Source organism: Oncorhynchus kisutch, linkage group LG10 (assembly GCF_002021735.2).
Source record: "Oncorhynchus kisutch isolate 150728-3 linkage group LG10, Okis_V2, whole genome shotgun sequence".
Classification (NCBI taxonomy): domain Eukaryota; kingdom Metazoa; phylum Chordata; class Actinopteri; order Salmoniformes; family Salmonidae; genus Oncorhynchus; species Oncorhynchus kisutch.
In genome coordinates, this window is record NC_034183.2 from 63,635,658 (window position 1) to 63,654,503 (window position 18,846).

The 18,846-nt window shown below is 44.0% G+C and overlaps 1 protein-coding gene across 5 annotated transcripts in view; it reads right to left on the bottom strand.

Moving 5' to 3' along the window:
- Positions 1-18,846, bottom strand: part of LOC116352815 (RNA binding protein fox-1 homolog 3-like) — a 410,981-nt gene that overhangs the window by 147,099 nt on the left and 245,036 nt on the right. For all 5 annotated transcript variants that reach the window (XM_031834665.1, XM_031834667.1, XM_031834661.1 and 2 more), the window contains one exon: positions 696-805. In XM_031834665.1, the coding sequence (XP_031690525.1) occupies positions 696-805 (110 nt within the window). The remainder of the gene's footprint in view (positions 1-695; positions 806-18,846) is intronic.

An 18,846-nucleotide genomic window follows, 5' to 3' on the forward strand; every position in this document is an offset into this window, starting at 1 on the left:
CATTACTGAAAGCCTGTATGCCAACTGACATCAGCCGATTCCAAAGTACTATTATATCCAAGTCTAAACCAACATGAAATGTCCTTTTGACAGAACGGGTAAATACTTATCATTCATTCTTAACCCAAGTATCAACTTGTACTCTCAAGCCCTTAATTATAATCTTGTAATTTTCATTTAGGCTGTCTGCATGAAACTACATTTCATGAATTATTTAGCTGGTTATGCTCTTTTCCCAAAGGAAACTAGACTCTCTCTCTCTATAAGAACCTGAAAGGCAGAGAAAAAGGAGAACCACATATGCCTTCACCTCTGTATCTCGGGCCAGAGAGGAATGTAGAAGACTCTGTTGACGTCTTCACTTCTACTCACATGGGGCTTTCTTAGCTTCAGCTCAAACCTTTAGAGGAACCAAAGCCTTTCAAAAGAATGAAATACAACAAATGGCTTAGATGTGGTGGGGATTCCTTGACTTAAAACTTACTGTGCAGGACTTTCATATCGTGGAACATATAACAACTTCAGATAACAAGATGTCAACAGTAGGGGCATCAAACCCAGCCACAAGAGACTGCAGGCAGAGATTCATCCACCTGAATTCTCAGCTGCACCACGGAGCCACGTGAGGCGCTCAGTACAAAATGGAGGTAAGTGTGAGAAGTAAGTGTGATGTGAGGGGCCAGAGCTGCTCTTACCAGTCTCGTGAAGAGGGGAACTCCTAAATGCCAGAGGTGCTCGTTGAGCAGCCCGCTGTACACCACGTTCCCGAAGACAGCAATACTTCCTGATTTACACAATGTGTTTCCTACATGGACACAAACAGAGAGGAGAGAAAACACAGAGTCATTCAAATGGACTACACTACACTCCAGCAATGTACTTTATTAGCAGGATTGGAAATTTAAATCATAGGAAATCATTGCACAGCCACAGAAATTGAAATAAAAGAAAGAAATAAGAAATATAATAGAGAGCACCACATTGATTGTTATGAATATTGATTTCAGAGGTTTATGATGGACAGGGAAATGTAGCTGCTGTGAAATCAATAGCACAAGTACATGTGTTCCAACTGCAGATGGCAGAACCTACAGCTAGCCTAATGAGATGCTTACAGTGATAACATCAGTGTGTAACAAGTGTGCTGAAGGAGAGATCTGTCAGAGAAAGTCTGTACAAAGCCACCCATGACAGTGCCTCATTTTTAATTTTAATTTTTAATTTTATTTAAGTAGGCAAGTCGGTTAAGAACAAATTCTTACTTTCAATGACAGCCTAGGAACAGTGGGTTAACTGCCTGTTCAGGGGCAGAACGACAGATTTGTACCTTGTCAGCTCGGGGGTTTGAACTTGCAACCTTCCGGTTACTAGTCCAACGCTCTAACCACTAGGCTACCCTGCCGCCCCCATACAGTATGTTACAAACAGCTCTGGTTAGTCCTTGTTCCATCAACACAGGTAGTCAAACTCCTTGACCCTCGAACTCCCGTTCCCTCCATCCTCCAACCCCCTTAGTCACATTACCACCCCCATTAGCACACTCTCCATGTGAGGACAGTCAGACCACAACATTGGCAACCCTGTATGAGACATGTAAGCCCGGCCCTCCGCCCTCCGCCTCCAGCCCTGGCCACAGTGACACGGCTGCTGTGTATGAAGAGCTTCTGCCTGGAGAGGAGAGAATCCCCCTTAAGTTAGGCCCCTGCAGCAGCTGAGGAGCCAGCCAGCCCACACACTAACACTAAGGTCCCCACAACATATGATTTACACACACACACACACACTACTACACGTCCCCGAGTATGATGAACGCAGGTCCCCATTGTAATTTCTGCACAAAGGAATGCTGCAAAGGGGAGGTGGGGGAAACTGGAAGCAGTGCTGACAAGCAACACATGCATTATTTAAAAACAAAAGTAAAAAATGCCCACTAAAGTGTCAGTGGTGCTCTCGGCGGCTGGCGGTGGAGGTGGCTAGGGCGCGGTGTGTGTATTACTGTTATTAATGGGCCAGGCGTGGGGGGCATTGCTACGCTGTGATTGCTTTGCAGTTGCCATCCAGGGTTCACGCAATTTTTTTCATCCATTCTTTTTCAAGAGCGTGTGTGCAAGTGTGTGTCTGTGAGTGAGTGAGTGAGTGAGTGAGTGAGTGAGTGAGTGAGTGAGAGAGAGAGAGAGAGAGAGAGAGAGAGATAGAGAGAGTGAGAGAGAGAGAGAGAGAGAGAGAGAGAGAGATACACTGCAGGCCGGGAGCAGCGTCAATGAGCTCCGACTGCTAATTAAGAGAGGGACCTTCCCCAGCGAGTAGCAGCACAAGTGCTTCTATCATCCTCTGATACAGTGTCATGTTCTTCCTAAATACAGTGGGCTGGGGATGGGGTGGACATATTGGAAATAAGTACATAGCACTTCACTATGCAGCATGAGATAAAGGGTTACTGTTTCTGACAGTAGCCCTTATTACTACAGTCAACCTTTAACTGCCTCAGTCTCCAACACATGTTACAGTCATAACTTTGGAGTACAGAAAGATGATGTAATACTTCTCTGAGAAGAAAGAAGACGACATTGTGGTCCTGTGACTGAGTGTTGGCTCTCTCCTCAGTTCTGACACCACTTCACTACAGAGGAATTTAAGGCGTAGGGAAAATCAAGCAATCAAGCAATCAATACCGTATCCCTCTAGCTACATATTCATAAACAGAGGAAGGCTCGAGGCAGTTCATGTCACATTCTTCTCTGTAACTGCCTCTGAAATGCAGCCAGAAAGCAAGGTGCTAAAAAACCATTTGATTTCAACTCATAGTTCCACTATTTAAAAAGAGCATGTGGAGCATTTCTTCCATTTAATAACATGTGTTCATTCTTTAATCTGGTGACATGTGGTTATTGGTCCGTCTGTGTTAAAGAGTTAATATTCTGTTTTTGGTGCCCGTGTCTTTTTTCTGTTAGGTCCTCTCAGCAGTTGTGTGCTTCTATCTTATCTGCAGACTCAACATTATCGAGGCCAACCTCTGATTAATTATTAATTGTGTGATTAAAATGTAGAGAAGGAGGTGTGTGTGTGTGTGGGGGGAGGGGGGGGGCAGGCAGGGAGGGGTTAGGTTGGGTTGGGTAGCAGCCTGTATCCTTTCTACATCATTGGTGTCGGTCTCCACAATGTTATTATCCAGACCTTCAAATGACATTTTTCATCGCTATCTTTATATATGTTTCTGTTACATATCAGAACAGGGCATTTGACAGGAAGCTTCTAACAGAACGTAATGGTCAAGGCACATGTGATGGTGATGTGATGGTGATGGGGTGGTGGGTGTTGTTTTATTAAGTGAGTGATGCAGTCTCTTCGACTGAGTGTGCCTGGCGTGATCCTCCTCTGGATCGGTATGTGACTCTCCCTTTCATCTGAGAGTCACACACACAGAAAGACATCATGAGGGATTTGGAGCATGCAGTGTAGTAGTAGTCATTTGTAGCACAATACAAAGCATTGAATGAGGTAAAAAATAAAATAAAATGTATCTGTCAATTATCGTCAAAAGTGTTTGCAATAGTTTAGGTGTTGGGTGAGATTTATTTTAATGAACCAAATGTGCAGTGTTTATCTGCTTATGAGTGAGTGTGTGTGTGTGTGTCCTTCCTTGGCCACTGCTCTCACATGTGCTCCCCTGACAATGCAGATGAAGGCGGGGAGCTGGAGCACAGAGCTCCAGAGTGATGCAGCTCGGAGATCCTTGTGTCTAGCGACAAGGCACATTGCTGCAATGCAATAAGGGCAAACAACACTCTTAATAATTCAGGGCATGATACCGTGAGGGGGGATGGGTGGGGCAGAGATGCCTTAGAGTACCGCAGAATGGCTCATTTAGCCCCTGCCACGCATTATTAAAGTTGTATCGAACCCCCTCCTGAGTCCTTCCTCAAGTCTTATCCCCCTTCCTCATTCCAAAAGCCTGCGAGGTAACCAATAAGAGCTAGCAACATTTAGAAACAACAAAGTACCCTGCACCTTGGAGGAGGTAAACAATGGTGTTCCTCTTAATCTCCTTTTTCCGTGCTCTCCGTGAGTCCTCAGGTCCAGAATTTGTCATTGCTTTATCCTGTTTGCACTGTAGTCCACAGAGCCTTCTCATTCCGGATTATGTTCTTCCTGAGCTATGCCCATGGATGCAGACAAATGTGGGGAATGATGCTTGGATGGAATCCGTTGGAGTAATAAAATAGTCCTCCTGTGTTAATGACGTATGATGGTATTACTCTGGACATGTTCAAAGAATGATAATAGTACTTAATAAGAAAGAAGATTTCTGCTCCAAAGTGCTTTCCCTGTTTACATTAAAATAGGTTGACGCTGAGATAAGATAGGCTTGTCTACACAATTGCTCCAAAATAATACAGTTGGATTCAGATCAAAAGCAATGCATTGGAGAATATTAAACAAAACATGTTTTCCTTTTTTCATGTCAATCACATAAAATAAGTATTACAAAATGGTAATTGCTACCATGTAATTACTAATTAAATGCCAGAGAACAATACACAGGCTATAAAATAATCAGATAGTGTCAGGTGCAGTATACACTGCTGCAGGGTCCTCTTAAATCATAACAAATGTTTCCTGAGAGTGCAACATATGCCGCCACATATGCAAAATGCAGCTAACCAGGGAGAAAAGAAAAGCCTGCCCGTGAAAGTCAGAGGCGTTATGGTAGACATAGAGTTTGATGATAGACCTTGTAAATCAGTGCAGCTGGAATAGCCAGCCAGCCAGCCAGTCAGTCAGCCAGTGTGACTCTTTCTATCTCTTTCTCTATTTCTGCCTGCCATTTTAGCTGCTCAACACAGAGGTCCCATTTTCTTCAAAGATATGTCAATTAGCCACGTTGGCTCCTGTTGTAGGGCTGATCTGGTCTGATCCTAACAGTGAAACCTACCTACGTACTAAACTGTACCACAGGCCTCCCGCCACCCTCCCTCCCTCCTCCAGGAACCCAGCGGTAGGAAGAAAGAACGAGGTCTCTGAGGTATCCCTCCTCTCATAACACCAGCTCTGTTAATAGATGAGTCATTACATTCAAAGTGAATAATTATTTTAATACCATAACATATAAAAAAGAAAACACGAATAAAGGCAGATATATAGGCAGCATATATTGTAGCTTGCATAGCACCTATGAACTTTGATCAGCGCTAATGTAGTTATTGTGTCACATTGAGGTGGTAGGGCCAGCGGAGGGAGGGAGGCTCCAGTTGTAGCGTGTTCTCCTCAGATAGCTCCAGCTACAGTAAAAGCCATCTCCTCTCCTTTTCTTTTCCTTCCCCTTTGCTCTCCCCTCCTCTAATCTCCTCTCCTGTCCTCTCCCCTCCTCTAATCTCCTCTCCTGTCCTCTCCCCTCCTCTCCCCTCCTCTACTCCTCTATTCTCCTCTCCCGCCCTCTACTCTCCTCTCCCGTCCTCTACTCTCTTCTCTCCTCTACAATCCTCTCCTCTCCCGTCCTCTACAGTTCTCCTCTCCTCTCCCCTCCCCTCCTCTCCTCTCACCCCTTCTCCCCTCTCCTCCTCTGCCCTCCCCTCCTCCGCTCTACTCTCCCCTCCTCCCCTCTCACCCATTCTCCTCTCCTCCCACCCCTTCTCCCCTCCTTTCCTCCTCTCCTTTCCCCTCCTCTCACCCATTCTCCCTTCCTGTCCTCTTCTCGCCTCTCCTCTCACATCCTCTCCAATTCTCTCCTCTCCTGTCCTTGTGCATTATGAATGGAGCCATGTTCAGTCACGGACTGGCTGCACTTTCTGAACTTTCGCTGAGTAAGTTCTACTGGCTCCTCTACTCTTTAATCATTCCCCATTAGAGCAGAGGCCTATTGACTTCCAGTATGGAGATGAATAAGGCTGTAGCACCAGCACCAGCCATATCTGGCTGCAGTCAGGAAGGAAGGGATTCACAGCACTAATAACAAGCCTGGGCCACAGACCCAGACCCAGACACAGAAACAGACCCAGACACAGACCCAGACACAGACCTAGACACAGACACAGAAACAGACCCAGACACAGACCCAGACACAGACCCAGACACAGACCTAGACCTAGACCCAGACACAGACCCAGACACAGAAACAGACCCAGACACAGACCCAGACACAGACCCAGACACAGACCTAGACCCAGACAAAGACCCAGACAAAGACCCAGACAAAGACCCAGACACAGAAACAGACACAGACCCATACCCAGACACAGACCTAGACCCAGACAAAGAGCCAGACCCAGAAACAGACCCAGACCCAGACACAGAAACAGACACAGACCCAGACACAGACCCAGACACAGACCCAGACACAGACCTAGACCCAGACCCAGACACAGAAACAGACACAGACCCAGACACAGACACAGACCTAGACCCAGACAAAGACCCAGACACAGACCCAGACACAGACCCAGACACAGACCTAGACCCAGACACAGAAACAGACCCAGAAACAGACCCAGAAACAGACCCAGACACAGACAAAGACCCAGACACAGCTGATGAAGAGCACTGGATCTGGGGAGGAGGAGGAGGAGGAGAGCCTCTGACGGTGGATGACATCAGTGTCATCAGCACTGGAACTGTTATTGATTTAGTAGCCTTCAAAACTATTACTGACGTCATCACCTTCATCTTCATCACCCTTCGTCATCTGAGGATAAGAATTTACTTGGCAGCCAACAATAAATACGAATCAATAAATACATTAGCTATTAAATTGAAACTATAGAGAATGAAATATTTGATAAGCATTCACATTTTTGGGAGCTTTTTAAAAATGTTTGATTCAAAACTGCAGGAGAATTATTGAGGTCCTGGCAATTGGAAAGAACTGGGAGAGACAACAGTGGATGGAGATGCAGCACATATGTCTCTATGTCTCCACTGTAGCCTGTGTTAAGGTGGACTGGTCCACTCAGTAGAATGGAGTTATGATGAAGGGCCTTTAGGATTGCATCAGACTATTGATTGCTAGCAGCACTGAGAGACGTGGTTTACCATCGTTATTAAACAACCTTTTTGTGAAGTACAGTTTGGGGAAACAAATGATTTTATTTAGTAGATTTTTGGATTTTACTGTTGAATAATTTATGGCTACACAACCCTTGGCACGGGGAGCGAGAAAACCCCCACAAAGAGCACATATCAAATGCTATCATACATAGGCCTGCATACTTGAATGCTTTCTCTTTCCAATAGATTTTTTCCCACTCAACCTACATCGGCTCTGCTTTGTCAACATCAGTTGAGTGAGAAGTCCCAAGGGCCAGAAAATCTCCTGTAATCTGCCAGACTTTTCTGCCATGTATGGCACACTTGTTTTCCTATATCCCTCTAAGTGTTATTGAGTCTGCAAACGCTGACATTGTTTTATCATTTTGGATCCAGTATCTGGGTGAAATGCCCAGTAGGGCTGTTTGAATTACTTGAGCTGTGGTGAATATTATGCCAGATGTATTCCTCACCCAGATGCTCTGTATTAATTGATGGATAAATGACAGAATGATGGCTATGGAAACAAATGCATGTATTTTTCACATCAATTAATAATTCAATTAATTCACATCAGATCTTTTCACATCAGATATATTTCAGATCTGATCTGATTAGTCAAAAGACCAATTAGTGAAAAGAAGATCAGAATTGAGTTACCTGTGTAAACACAGCCTATTTGATCTATTTATGTCCTTGGTCAGGGGCTGATGACAAGTGTCTGTTTAAGAGCCCTTGTGGAAAAAAAGGTGGATAACATCAGTAATCCTGCAATGAGGAAATACTCGAGCAGCAGCTCACACAGTGGGGGAGGTGGAGGAGGAGGTGGGGGGTCTATAAAATATCAAAGCAGATCGATTAGCCTGACCTCATACCATATCCATGTTGTGCAGCGAGGGAGGGAGCCATACAGGGTCAAATCAGGTCAAGAAACAAAACAAAGCAAGCCCATTGATATTTTTCAGATTTTTGGCATAGGTTATTTTGTTAATAACGATAGAATAAATCCTATTTTCACCTATTTTGTGGGAAAATTCATCCAAACTAGCATTATTGCCATTCTCACTTGTACCGAAGACAAACTGTGATTGCTACAGTGCCGCAGCAGTCGTTCCTTCCTGAAAAATAAAAAAGAATCACCAGGGATGATGGCTCTCACATCGTGTTCCACATTCGTGTTGTCTAGTATCGGCTTTATAAAGACCATGGCCCACTCAATTGCACTCCAGAGGCAGAAGCTTACTAACTGAAGAGAAACCAGGTCAACTGATAGGGGAATTGTATTGTTATCTTTATATGTGCGCCGCAGATACAGTGGTGGAACTCTTGTTAGCGACTCTGCCGTTTACAAAGCAATCAGGCTGGGTTATCGACACGGGAGGAGCGGCACTAACCTACAGTAATCCACTCCATGTTTGCTAATGAACGGCTGCGCGGCTTGGTGCCCTGGCTATAGCTACGCCACGGATGGAGACTGAAGATGGAGAGAGCTCCAGAATAAACAGGAACAGGGGAGAGGGTGGAGGGACGGTCTGGGTATGGGATGGGGAGGAGGGGGGCTGTTGCCCTGTCTTGACATCCCATCATGAGACCCCTTGGCTGGGCCGGTCGGGGAGGGGAGGGAGGGAGGGGAGGCTTGCTGCTGCTTGCTGGCGATGCAGAGTCTGTTTGCTGTGCATCCATCAACCTCTGTGTCCTGCCGAGGAGGCGATCGATACTCAACACAAAAGCTCATTGATGACAGACAGCTCTTGACAAACATATAGCATTTTTTCTGTCTAGTATAGCAATAATCTCCAAGGTCAGTGTGAGTCATTCAAGACGGTGGAGACACAAGGAGCTCATGCGAAGCGCCGTGAGACGGCTTCTTACGGGCTGAAACAAAGGGATTGCACTGATGTATTTTAGTGTCTATTTTACTTCTTGGCACATTGTTAGGCTCCACATTACAAAGAGAAGGAGAGGCACCATGAACATGACAATTGGTCGAAACTGTCATGCACTGTCAATCACTGACAGCAAAACCCCAAGGACAATCCACAGACCAGGAAGCTAATGGCTCCAGATCATTGGTTGCTGTTGCTTTGAACGTGACATACTGTAAACCATCGGAACCCGCCACTGTTGATCTAAAAGGAATTTACACCTTTCAAAACACAGTCTCACACTGAATATAATATACTGTACATGGATCTAAAGTCCCCATACAAGCCCTTACTTCCCCCTCCCCCCTCCCCAATCCACTCAGACCCGGCGCCAGGATAAAGTGACCACGGGGGCAGTTGAAATCAGCGAGGGGGCACAATTTCGGGGGGTTCTTGCATTGCAATTATATTGAATTCTGCTTATATCATGCTACACCACAATAAACATAAAGTTCAAACGCCATGACAGGTAGGCTACAGATTTCGTGCAAATCTCTGCTGGACAGCACATTACACACTAAAGCAAGGCCGTTTTAGTGAAGAATATAGGCTACAAGGTAGATAATAGGGCAATTAATCTATTACAAACAGCCTATGTAACACACTGTTGTCTTACCAAAAACAATGCAAACTAAATGCTGAAAGTAGTAGCCTAGTTGTTCATGCATGCAAACAAAAACACAGACAAAATTGTGAATGTGAACGAGTGGGAACAGAACAAAACAGCGGTACCAACTAAACAAAATATCAGATGAATAAAGGCATGACACAATCTATAATTAGGCTAGTTATATTAACAGTAAACAACCACAGTAAAGAAAAGGTGAATGGAGATCCAAAACAGCCTACTGTAACTGGAATCGGAGGACCAATGCGCAGCGTGGTAAGTGTACATAACGTTTATTTAAAGACATAAACTGAACTCTGCAAAACAATAAACGTGAAACGAACAAAACCGAAACAGTACCGTGTGGCAACAAACACTCACACGGAAACAAACACCCACCAAGTATGATTCTCAATCAGAGACAACTAACGACACCTGCCTCTGATTGAGAACCATACTAGGCTGAACTCAAAACCCCAACATAGAAAAACACACATAGACTGCCCACCCCAACTCACGCCCTGACCATACTAAATAAAGACAAAACAAAGGAAATAAAGGTCAGAACGTGACAGTACCCCCCCAAAGGTGCGGACTCCGGGAGCAAAACCTGAACCTATAGGGTAGGGTCTGGGTGGGCGTCTGTCCGCGGTGGCGGCTCTTGTGCAGGACGTGGACCCCACTTCACCACAGTTTTTCTCTGCCTCATTGTCCGCCTCCGTGGCCTCTTAAACACGTCCTTAAAAACAGCCTATAACTAACTACAAAAACACTCTTCCTTGTGTTTCGATCTGTAGCATATGCAAAACTTTATATTGTTGTTTTATATTGTATTGTTGTTTTTTCTTTCCTAAAACAATAATTGTTGACCTCGCAGTTTAGAGATTTGAACACTAAATACATTAGGGCATTGCATGCATAGGCCTACCTTAGGCATCCACTGTATAAATATTAAAATATATACAGTGCCAGTCAAAAGTTTAGACACACCTACTCATTTAAGGGCTTTTCATATTTTTTTTAAATGTTCTACATTGTGGAATAATAGTGAAGGTATCAAAACTATGAAATAACACAAAAAAAGTGTAAAAGTGTAAAACAAATCAAAATATATTGTATTTTTGAGATTCTTCAAAGTAGCCACCCTTTGCCTTGATGACAGCTTTGCACATTGTTGGCATTCTCTCAACAAAAAAACATATTTTTTTCCCAATATAAATTTGCCTGCATCTTTATGTGCTCTAATATCGTTTTTTGGGGGCTAATTCTCTACCTGAGTAAGTGAAAACTCAAAACATTTGCTAGCTCACTAACTCTAAAGATAATACCCACTCATTGTAGCCATGTATTAATCTAAAGGTACATTTAGATTTTAAAATTTTATACAATCGGAACACTTTTCAAGTGGCTCACTTGACACAGCAGCAGGCCCCATAAAAGCAGGTACATGTCAGACACTTTCATTACAGGAGTCATGAGGATACTGTACATTACTGTTTGACCAAATCATGGTTTTAGCCTCTTAAAAAATAGGACGTTTTTAGTAAGGTGAATGAATGTGCAGCCCACACCGATGAAACCAATACATTTTTTAACTCCCACAGCCAGCTGTCATAAGGTTGAAAAATGTGACTAAATGGTCGCAGTCTGGAGCCCTGCCTTGTGGGATTTTCTGCCTTGAGGCACACTCTCTAACTTTCATTTTACTTCAACGAAAAAGGTCTCCATCTTCACAATCAACAGTAGCCTTGGCCAATGCTCCTCTCACTTTTTCTCTGTCCTCAGAAGCAGGGCAACCGTGACAATTTGGACAGCTAAAATATTTTTTTAACGTCTTTGTATTTATTTAATCTGCAGAATTTTGGCAAATACCGGTTAACGGAAACCTGCACCCCAATGGCTTTCCATAGCCCCCCTACCAGTGGAGGCTCCTCAGAGGAGGCAGGGGAGGACCATCCTCCTCAGTGAATTACTTTTTTTTTTTTAATAGTGAAGCATTAAAAACATTATCCTTTTCAGACAAAACTATACAAAATATTTTCACGTCACCAAATAATTAATTCAAAATTCAAAAGGCACTCAAACATCTGAGCTATCTTTGTTGCAGGTGCATGGTAAGAGAAAAAGCAGAAACCTGCACACTGTTCTTGCTAGTATCACTGCTCTTTATTAAGCTTTACATATCAGCCTCAAAGCCTTGAGTTCAGACGAAGGCCTTGAGGCCGATACGTAAATACAAAATAATTGATTAAAACACACTGTTATGTAATGAAGGTCTACAGTAGCCTCAGCAGCACTCTGTAGGATAGCACTGTGGTGTAGCCGGAGAACAGCTAGCTTCTGTCCTCCTCTGTGTACATTGACTTCAATTTAAAAAACTAAGAGGCTCATGGTTCTCACCCCCTTCCATAGACTTACACAGTAATTATGAGGACTTCCAGCATGAACTGACATGTTGTCCACCAAATCAAAGGATCAGAGAATGAATCTAGAACTGGAATCATAAGCTACAGCTAGCTAGCACTGCAGTGCATACAATGGGGTGAGTAGCTGACTCAAAGAGAAAGAAGCGCGAGAAAGACAATGTAATGTATTGCCACTGGGGCCTGCCAGTGTAACTGCTAAACTGCTTGCTGCTGAATGTAAACTGTACACCTTGATTCTCTCGACCTGTACACCAACGTTGTAAACTTTAATTCATAGGCTAGGTTGCAGCAATCTCATGATGGGTACAAGGAAAATATTAGTATCATGTAGTAGCCTAAATCGATGTTATATTGAGCTGAGTGACTGGAGTATGAATGACAGTCATCCAATATGCTGTAATAGAAATAAGGCCATCTTAAACGGCACCGACCGCCACTGCCTCCTACACACACCCATTGTGCTGACAGAGCAGTGGAGATACAGATTTGAAGATAACCTGTCACTCAATCATTTTAACTTTTTTCTATTTTTATATAGGCACAAAACTAAAACTGAGGAGGCTCAGGTTTGAACTGAGGGTGCTAAGCCCGATTTTGCCCCCTCGTGGAGCAGGGTACGACTCCATTTTACCATAGTTATTACGGATAGAGAGGGAGCCACACATACATAACATGGGGACCTACAGGTGTGAGTTACGATGGAGACTTCCAGTCATAATAGAAGGCCAGGCTTCCCCCCCAGGCCAACCTGCCAGCTGGCCAGAGTGAGTGAGAGTGATGCCCGAGCGAGGCAGCCCCATTAGGAAGTGCTGCCTGGTGGTGATCAGAGCTGAGCGCTAGCTAGGAGCGGTGTGCAGGCCGGGCAGGCTAGCTCAGGTAATTAAAGGCAAACCCAGGAAGGCAGGCAAAGCGGGGGCACCCAGATTTATGCGGCTCAGTAATGCACACACTAAAGTCAGCCCGCCATCCAAAGGCACACTTTACTGCCAATCTTATGAAGCATTAGCTACCTCACCATGCTGATGCATTCCATCATTCTCTCACTCTCTCTCTCCTCTCGCTACTCCCTCTCTCTTTCGCTCTCTCGCTCCTACGCTCTCTCCAGCCTCTCCTCCCCGTCCCCAACCACACCTTTTCTCCCCTTCTCTTCATTCTGCCAATGGAGACAAGTGACACATATTTTTTTTTTTCTTCTTTAGTCACGTGGAGTTACGAGCCTATTGCAACGGAAACCAGGATTGAAATTGAATGCCAGTAAGCCTACATTCCTTGATAATTCATACACATTTTTTCAATAGGTATCAGCTGATGTACGAAGGGCTATATAAATCTATTTGATTTGATTTGATTTATATAGCCCTTCGTACATCAGCTGATATCTCAAAGTGCTGTACAGAAACCCAGCCTAAAACCCCACACAGCAAGCAATGCAGGTGTAGTAGCACGGATAGTAATGTATAGTTATTTTTTAACAACTGTATGATATAATGCTGTTTCCTACAGGCAGTAAGTATTTTGACAAGCAATGTGAATACTGTCAAAAAGTCAAGAGTATGATCTTACAAATGAAGCTCCCAAGAGCCAATCTTCAAAATGAAGTAAGGTGCATGTGAGGCTATGGTCTATGAAACCTGTCAAGCAGTACATCCATATACTGTAGGTTCCTTGTTATACAACCTGAGATATGAATGGTTCCCACTGCCCACCACATTGGAGTATGCCTGGGCAGTGATGTAGTCTACGGCCTCACATAACCAGACTGACCAAGGCCCTTGACCGTGGATGGCTCCAGTCAAACAGAGATAGAGACAGAGAACAGCGAGGGAGAGAAGGGAGAAACAGAGAGAGAACAGTAGCCACTCCCCTATCAGCTCCTATTCCATCAACCATCTCCACAGATTAGACAGATAGCTGTAGACACACAGACATATCAGATGGACAATAGTCAGATAGTCCAACAGAAAAAAAACATAATAGAGACAGAATGAGAGACAGGCAGCCCAGTCCTCCAGAGGGGCACCGATGAAAAGGTGGGGATGGGCAGTCAGGCATACAGTAAATCATGGAGAAGCTACTCAATGGTGTAGCGCTACGGAGTATGGCTGCTGGGTTGGGGAGAGTTAGCCGCAGCGTGCAAGAGCTTGCCTTATCAATGCTGACAGGCAGACAGCCCGTTTATAGGAAAAGGAAAAAAAGAATCAAGGAAATCCTGCTCTTGTCTATCCCCAATTGAATTACAGCTGGGATCTGAGAGGGCCAGGATGATATCCTTTGACGAGAGGGACCGCTGTATATCTGTACAGTGTGTCCCCCAGGTCTCACGTCCCACAACTTTGCCCATTTATTTTTATTTGTTCCCCTTGCTTCTAGTTAAAGCCCTGCAGCAGCCCACAAAATGGAGAGAGGGGAGTGGGGGCAGGGGGAGGAGAAGGGGGTAGCTGGGAGAGGTACTGCTGGGAGAGAGCAGGGCGTAGATCACATGACCCCTGTGATGTTGGCTGAAAACTAATGTCGCACAACGTTCCCCAGCAAAAGATGTAGCGAGAAACAAAAACTCGCATTCATGTACGCACACACACATGCATGCATCACACATGCACACATAGACACATATACAGGGTTGGGGAGTAACAGATTACATGTACAAATAGATGGGCAAAGGGACGTGAGACCTGGGGGACACACTGTACAGATATACAGCAGTCCCTCTCGTCAAAGGATATCATCCTGGCCCACTCAGATCCCAGCTGTAATTCAACATGTAAGGGATTACAAAAATCCGTTACCAGATTACTTTGAGGATTACTTTTAAATTCAGAAAGGAGGTTTCTGAAAAAAAACTTTGACACTTCTCTGTTTTCTCAATGAAATTCAAATCAGCATTGAAAAAAGTGCAAGTTTAAGTTTGTTCCACCTGAGCGAGTCTGACCACAAGTCAGAGACCACTATGATGACACACCAAATGTGTTTGATGGATAAAGAGCGGGAATAGGCTTTTGTAGGCTACTGTCCAAGCTATGTCTTCCAATGGTACGACTGCTGTCAGCATCCAAAGATGATCTAATTTGAATAAACACTTGGAGGTAAGGATGACAGCAGTGGTGTAGTCTATGGCAATAGGGATATCACTTATTATTGTTATCTACGTACATTGATGAATCACACTGATTTAGCTATTTACGCCTTACGGATTGTGGTTGTTGTGGATGGCTGTTCACAAATCAAAATGTGTATTTGAACCCAATAATGATTGAATTCAAGAAGTTTAAGCTGCCTATCAATCATTGTTTTTGAATCCAGCGGACAGCCAGTGAAAAATGCGCTCTTGCAACTTGCGGTCCAACTCATCCCAAACCAGCTCAATTGGGTTGAGGTCGGGTGATTGTGGAGGCCAGGTCATCTGATGCAGCACCATCACACTCCTTCTTGGTCAAATAGCCCTTACACAGCCAGGAGGTGTGTTCTGGGTCATTTTCCTGTTGAAAAACAAATTATAGTCCCACTAAGCACAAACCAGATATGATGGCGTATCGCTGCAGAATGCTGTGGTAGCCATGCTGGTTAAGTGAGCCTTGAATTCTAAATAAATCACAGACAGTGTCACCAACAAAGCACACCCACACCATCACACCTCCTCCTCCATGCTTCACGGTGGGAACCACACATGCGGAGATTATCCGTTCACCCACTCTGCGTCTTACAAAGACATGGCGATTGGAACCAAAAATCTCAAATTTGGACTCTTCAGACCAAAATACTGATTTCCACCGGTCTAATGTCCATTGCTCGTGTTTCTTGGCCCAAGCAAGTCTCTTCTTCTTATTGGTGTCCTTTAGTAATGGTTTCTTTGCAGCAATTCGACCGTGAAGGCCTGATTCACGCAGTCTCCACTGAACAGTTGATGTTGAGATGTGTCTGTTACTTGAACTTTGTGAAGCATTTATTTGGACTGCAATCTGAGGTGCAGTAAACTCTAATGAACGTATCTTCTGCAGCAGAGGTAACTCTGGGTCTTCCTTTCCTGTGGCGGTCCTCATAAGAGCCAGTTTCATCATAGTGCTTGATGGTTTTTGCGACTGCACTTGAAGACACTTTAAAAGTTCTTGAAATTTTCCGCATTGACTGACCTTCATGTCTTAAAGTAATGATGGACTGTCATTTTTTTCTTATATATACAGTGGGGCAAAAAAGTATTTAGTCAGCCAATTGTGCAAGTTCTCCCACTTAAAAAGATGAGAGAGGCCTGTAATTTTCATCATAGGTACACTTCAACTATGACAGACAAAATGAGAAAAAAAAATCCAGAAATCACATTGTAGGATTTTTAATGAATTTATTTGCAAATTGTATATATTAACTGTATATATCAATTGATTGTTGAATAAAATAACTTATAAATGACTCATGAGCTTAGTTCAACTGTCACACTCCATGACAACACAAAATATAAGCTTGTTTTTCGCCAATGTTTGAAAACATTATAAATGTAAACAAACACTGTATAGCCTCATAACATGGTTAAAACAATAATGTTGATATCATGGACGGTCAGTCCTTACATCCATAATTCTATCTATTAATCTGAGAGTGGTTACATTTATCCAGGCCCATCCCTCAGTTTTTTACCAAAACAGAGGCGGGCGACCATTTTGTTATTGTTTCTGTGGATTATCAAGATACCAAAGTGTCACCAACAAAACGTTTAACAATAGGCCTATAGCAAATGCAGCATATGGCATTCATTTTACACATGTAAATAGCACTATTCAGCAGTGCTGAAAGCACACCATCCCTTCCCCAAACACACACATACACACACACACACACACAGAGAACACCATGAAACCCACAGGAAAGAATGTCCACCAAATGAGGCCCTTTGGGCACCCTCCAAGTTGACATGAATTTGGATGAGCCAGATCCGGTTCCATCCAGTTTGGCCAAACACACTGCATCATCATCTCACTCAAGGTGCCTCAACCAACAGCCAAGAACCCCAACTCAGGTGACATCCAAACATTTCCATTTTGTGGGCTGATTGCAATCAAATCAACATGACAGTAGCAAAGTCTACCTTTGTTGTCTTGCACCCAGACACATGGAGAACTAACCACACTAACCTCTGTACATAACACCTGAGCTGCACCCATCACAGTGAGTGAAGCCCAACAGAAATGGTTGTATCTCTGTTGTAGACACTCTCTCAGTGGCCAGGCAGTCAGGGAAAGGGAAATTATGCATAAGTATCAAGGATTTACTGTCACATACGGCTGTCATCACAAGAAGGTGCATCAATATAATATACACCTCCAATCCTCAGGTCCCATTGAATGTCTTTAAAACTCTGCATTAAGCCAAATCCCTGCCAGGGAACGGTTACTGTCATTCGGGGATTGACAGGTGGTATTTCTCCAGTCACAACTGCTCATTACTGTTGCTACTCAACTCAATGGCATTCTCAGGCAGGAAGGATGTCTATGTGGGACTGACAGAATGCTCAACTCAATGGCATTCTCAGGCAGTAAGGATGTCTATGTGGGACTGACAGAATGCTCAACTCAATGGCATTCTCAGGCAGTAAGGATGTCTATGTGGGACTGACAGAATGCTCAACTCAATGGCATTCTCAGGCAGTAAGGATGTCTATGTGGGACTGACAGAATGCTCAACTCAATGGCATTCTCAGGCAGTAAGGATGTCTATGTGGGACTGACAGAATGCTCAACTCAATGGCATTCTCAGGCAGTAAGGATGTCTATGTGGGACTGACAGAATACTCAACTCAATGGCATTCTCAGGCAGTAAGGATGTCTATGTGGGACTGACAGAATGCTCAACTCAATGGCATTCTCAGGCAGTAAGGATGTCTATGTGGGACTGACAGAATGCTCAACTCAATGGCATTCTCAGGCAGTAAGGATGTCTATGTGGGACTGACGGAATGCTCAACTCAATGGCATTCTCAGGCAGTAAGGATGTCTTCGTGGGACTATTCAGCTACCTTTTTCAGTACATTCCTGTATAATAATGTTGAAAACATGATTGACCTCATTATTATCTATTTCTTCAGGCAACACCTCGGGGCTGGAAATGGATAACATATTTGAACAGGTTTGATACAGCACCTGCACAAAAGTGGACCGGAGATACTTGGCAAAGAAAAATAATGGTCACCTGTTTTAACAGTTTCATTGAGTGTGAATATAAATATAATTTGTATTCGCACTCAATGAAAGAGTTAAAACAGGTGACCATTTTGAGTTAGACGAGGTCATGCTCAAGAGTGAATTCCTTTTAACCATTTAGCACCGAGCCGCTAACCTGTTCGCATTAAAGGGGACAGGCTGATATGTATTAGCCAATTGAGCACATGCTGCTTAGCAAATCCCACACATTTCTGCACGCCATTGATTTCATTTGACCATTATCGTCAGAGGTTGTGACCAAAATTAGATGCAGCCCGGCTAATCATCTGACAGTCGGCAGCTAATTATCCCGCTTCAGAAAACTCCTGCCACCACTCGGCTCACAAGCTGGTCATGTTACTGCCGGGCTCCGTGTGGAAGGAGAAGTAGCCTGCTAGTTCCACTGGAGATATAATATCATTCACTGTATGAGGAGAACAAACAAGGAAACAGAGCTAAACGGGACCTGGATGGGGGTCTTCCTCTCTGACCTCAGTCTCAAAGCTCAGCTGGAACAAAGGCTGTTTTCATGTGAACTTCTCTCTTCACCATATGAGAATACCACTGAAATAACAAACCATTAACCATACTGTGCATCCCCCCATTCAAACCAATGACCACGAGATCATGTGTTATGATGAAGCCTGGCAAATTAGCTGGGATATTACATTGAGGGTCAAAAA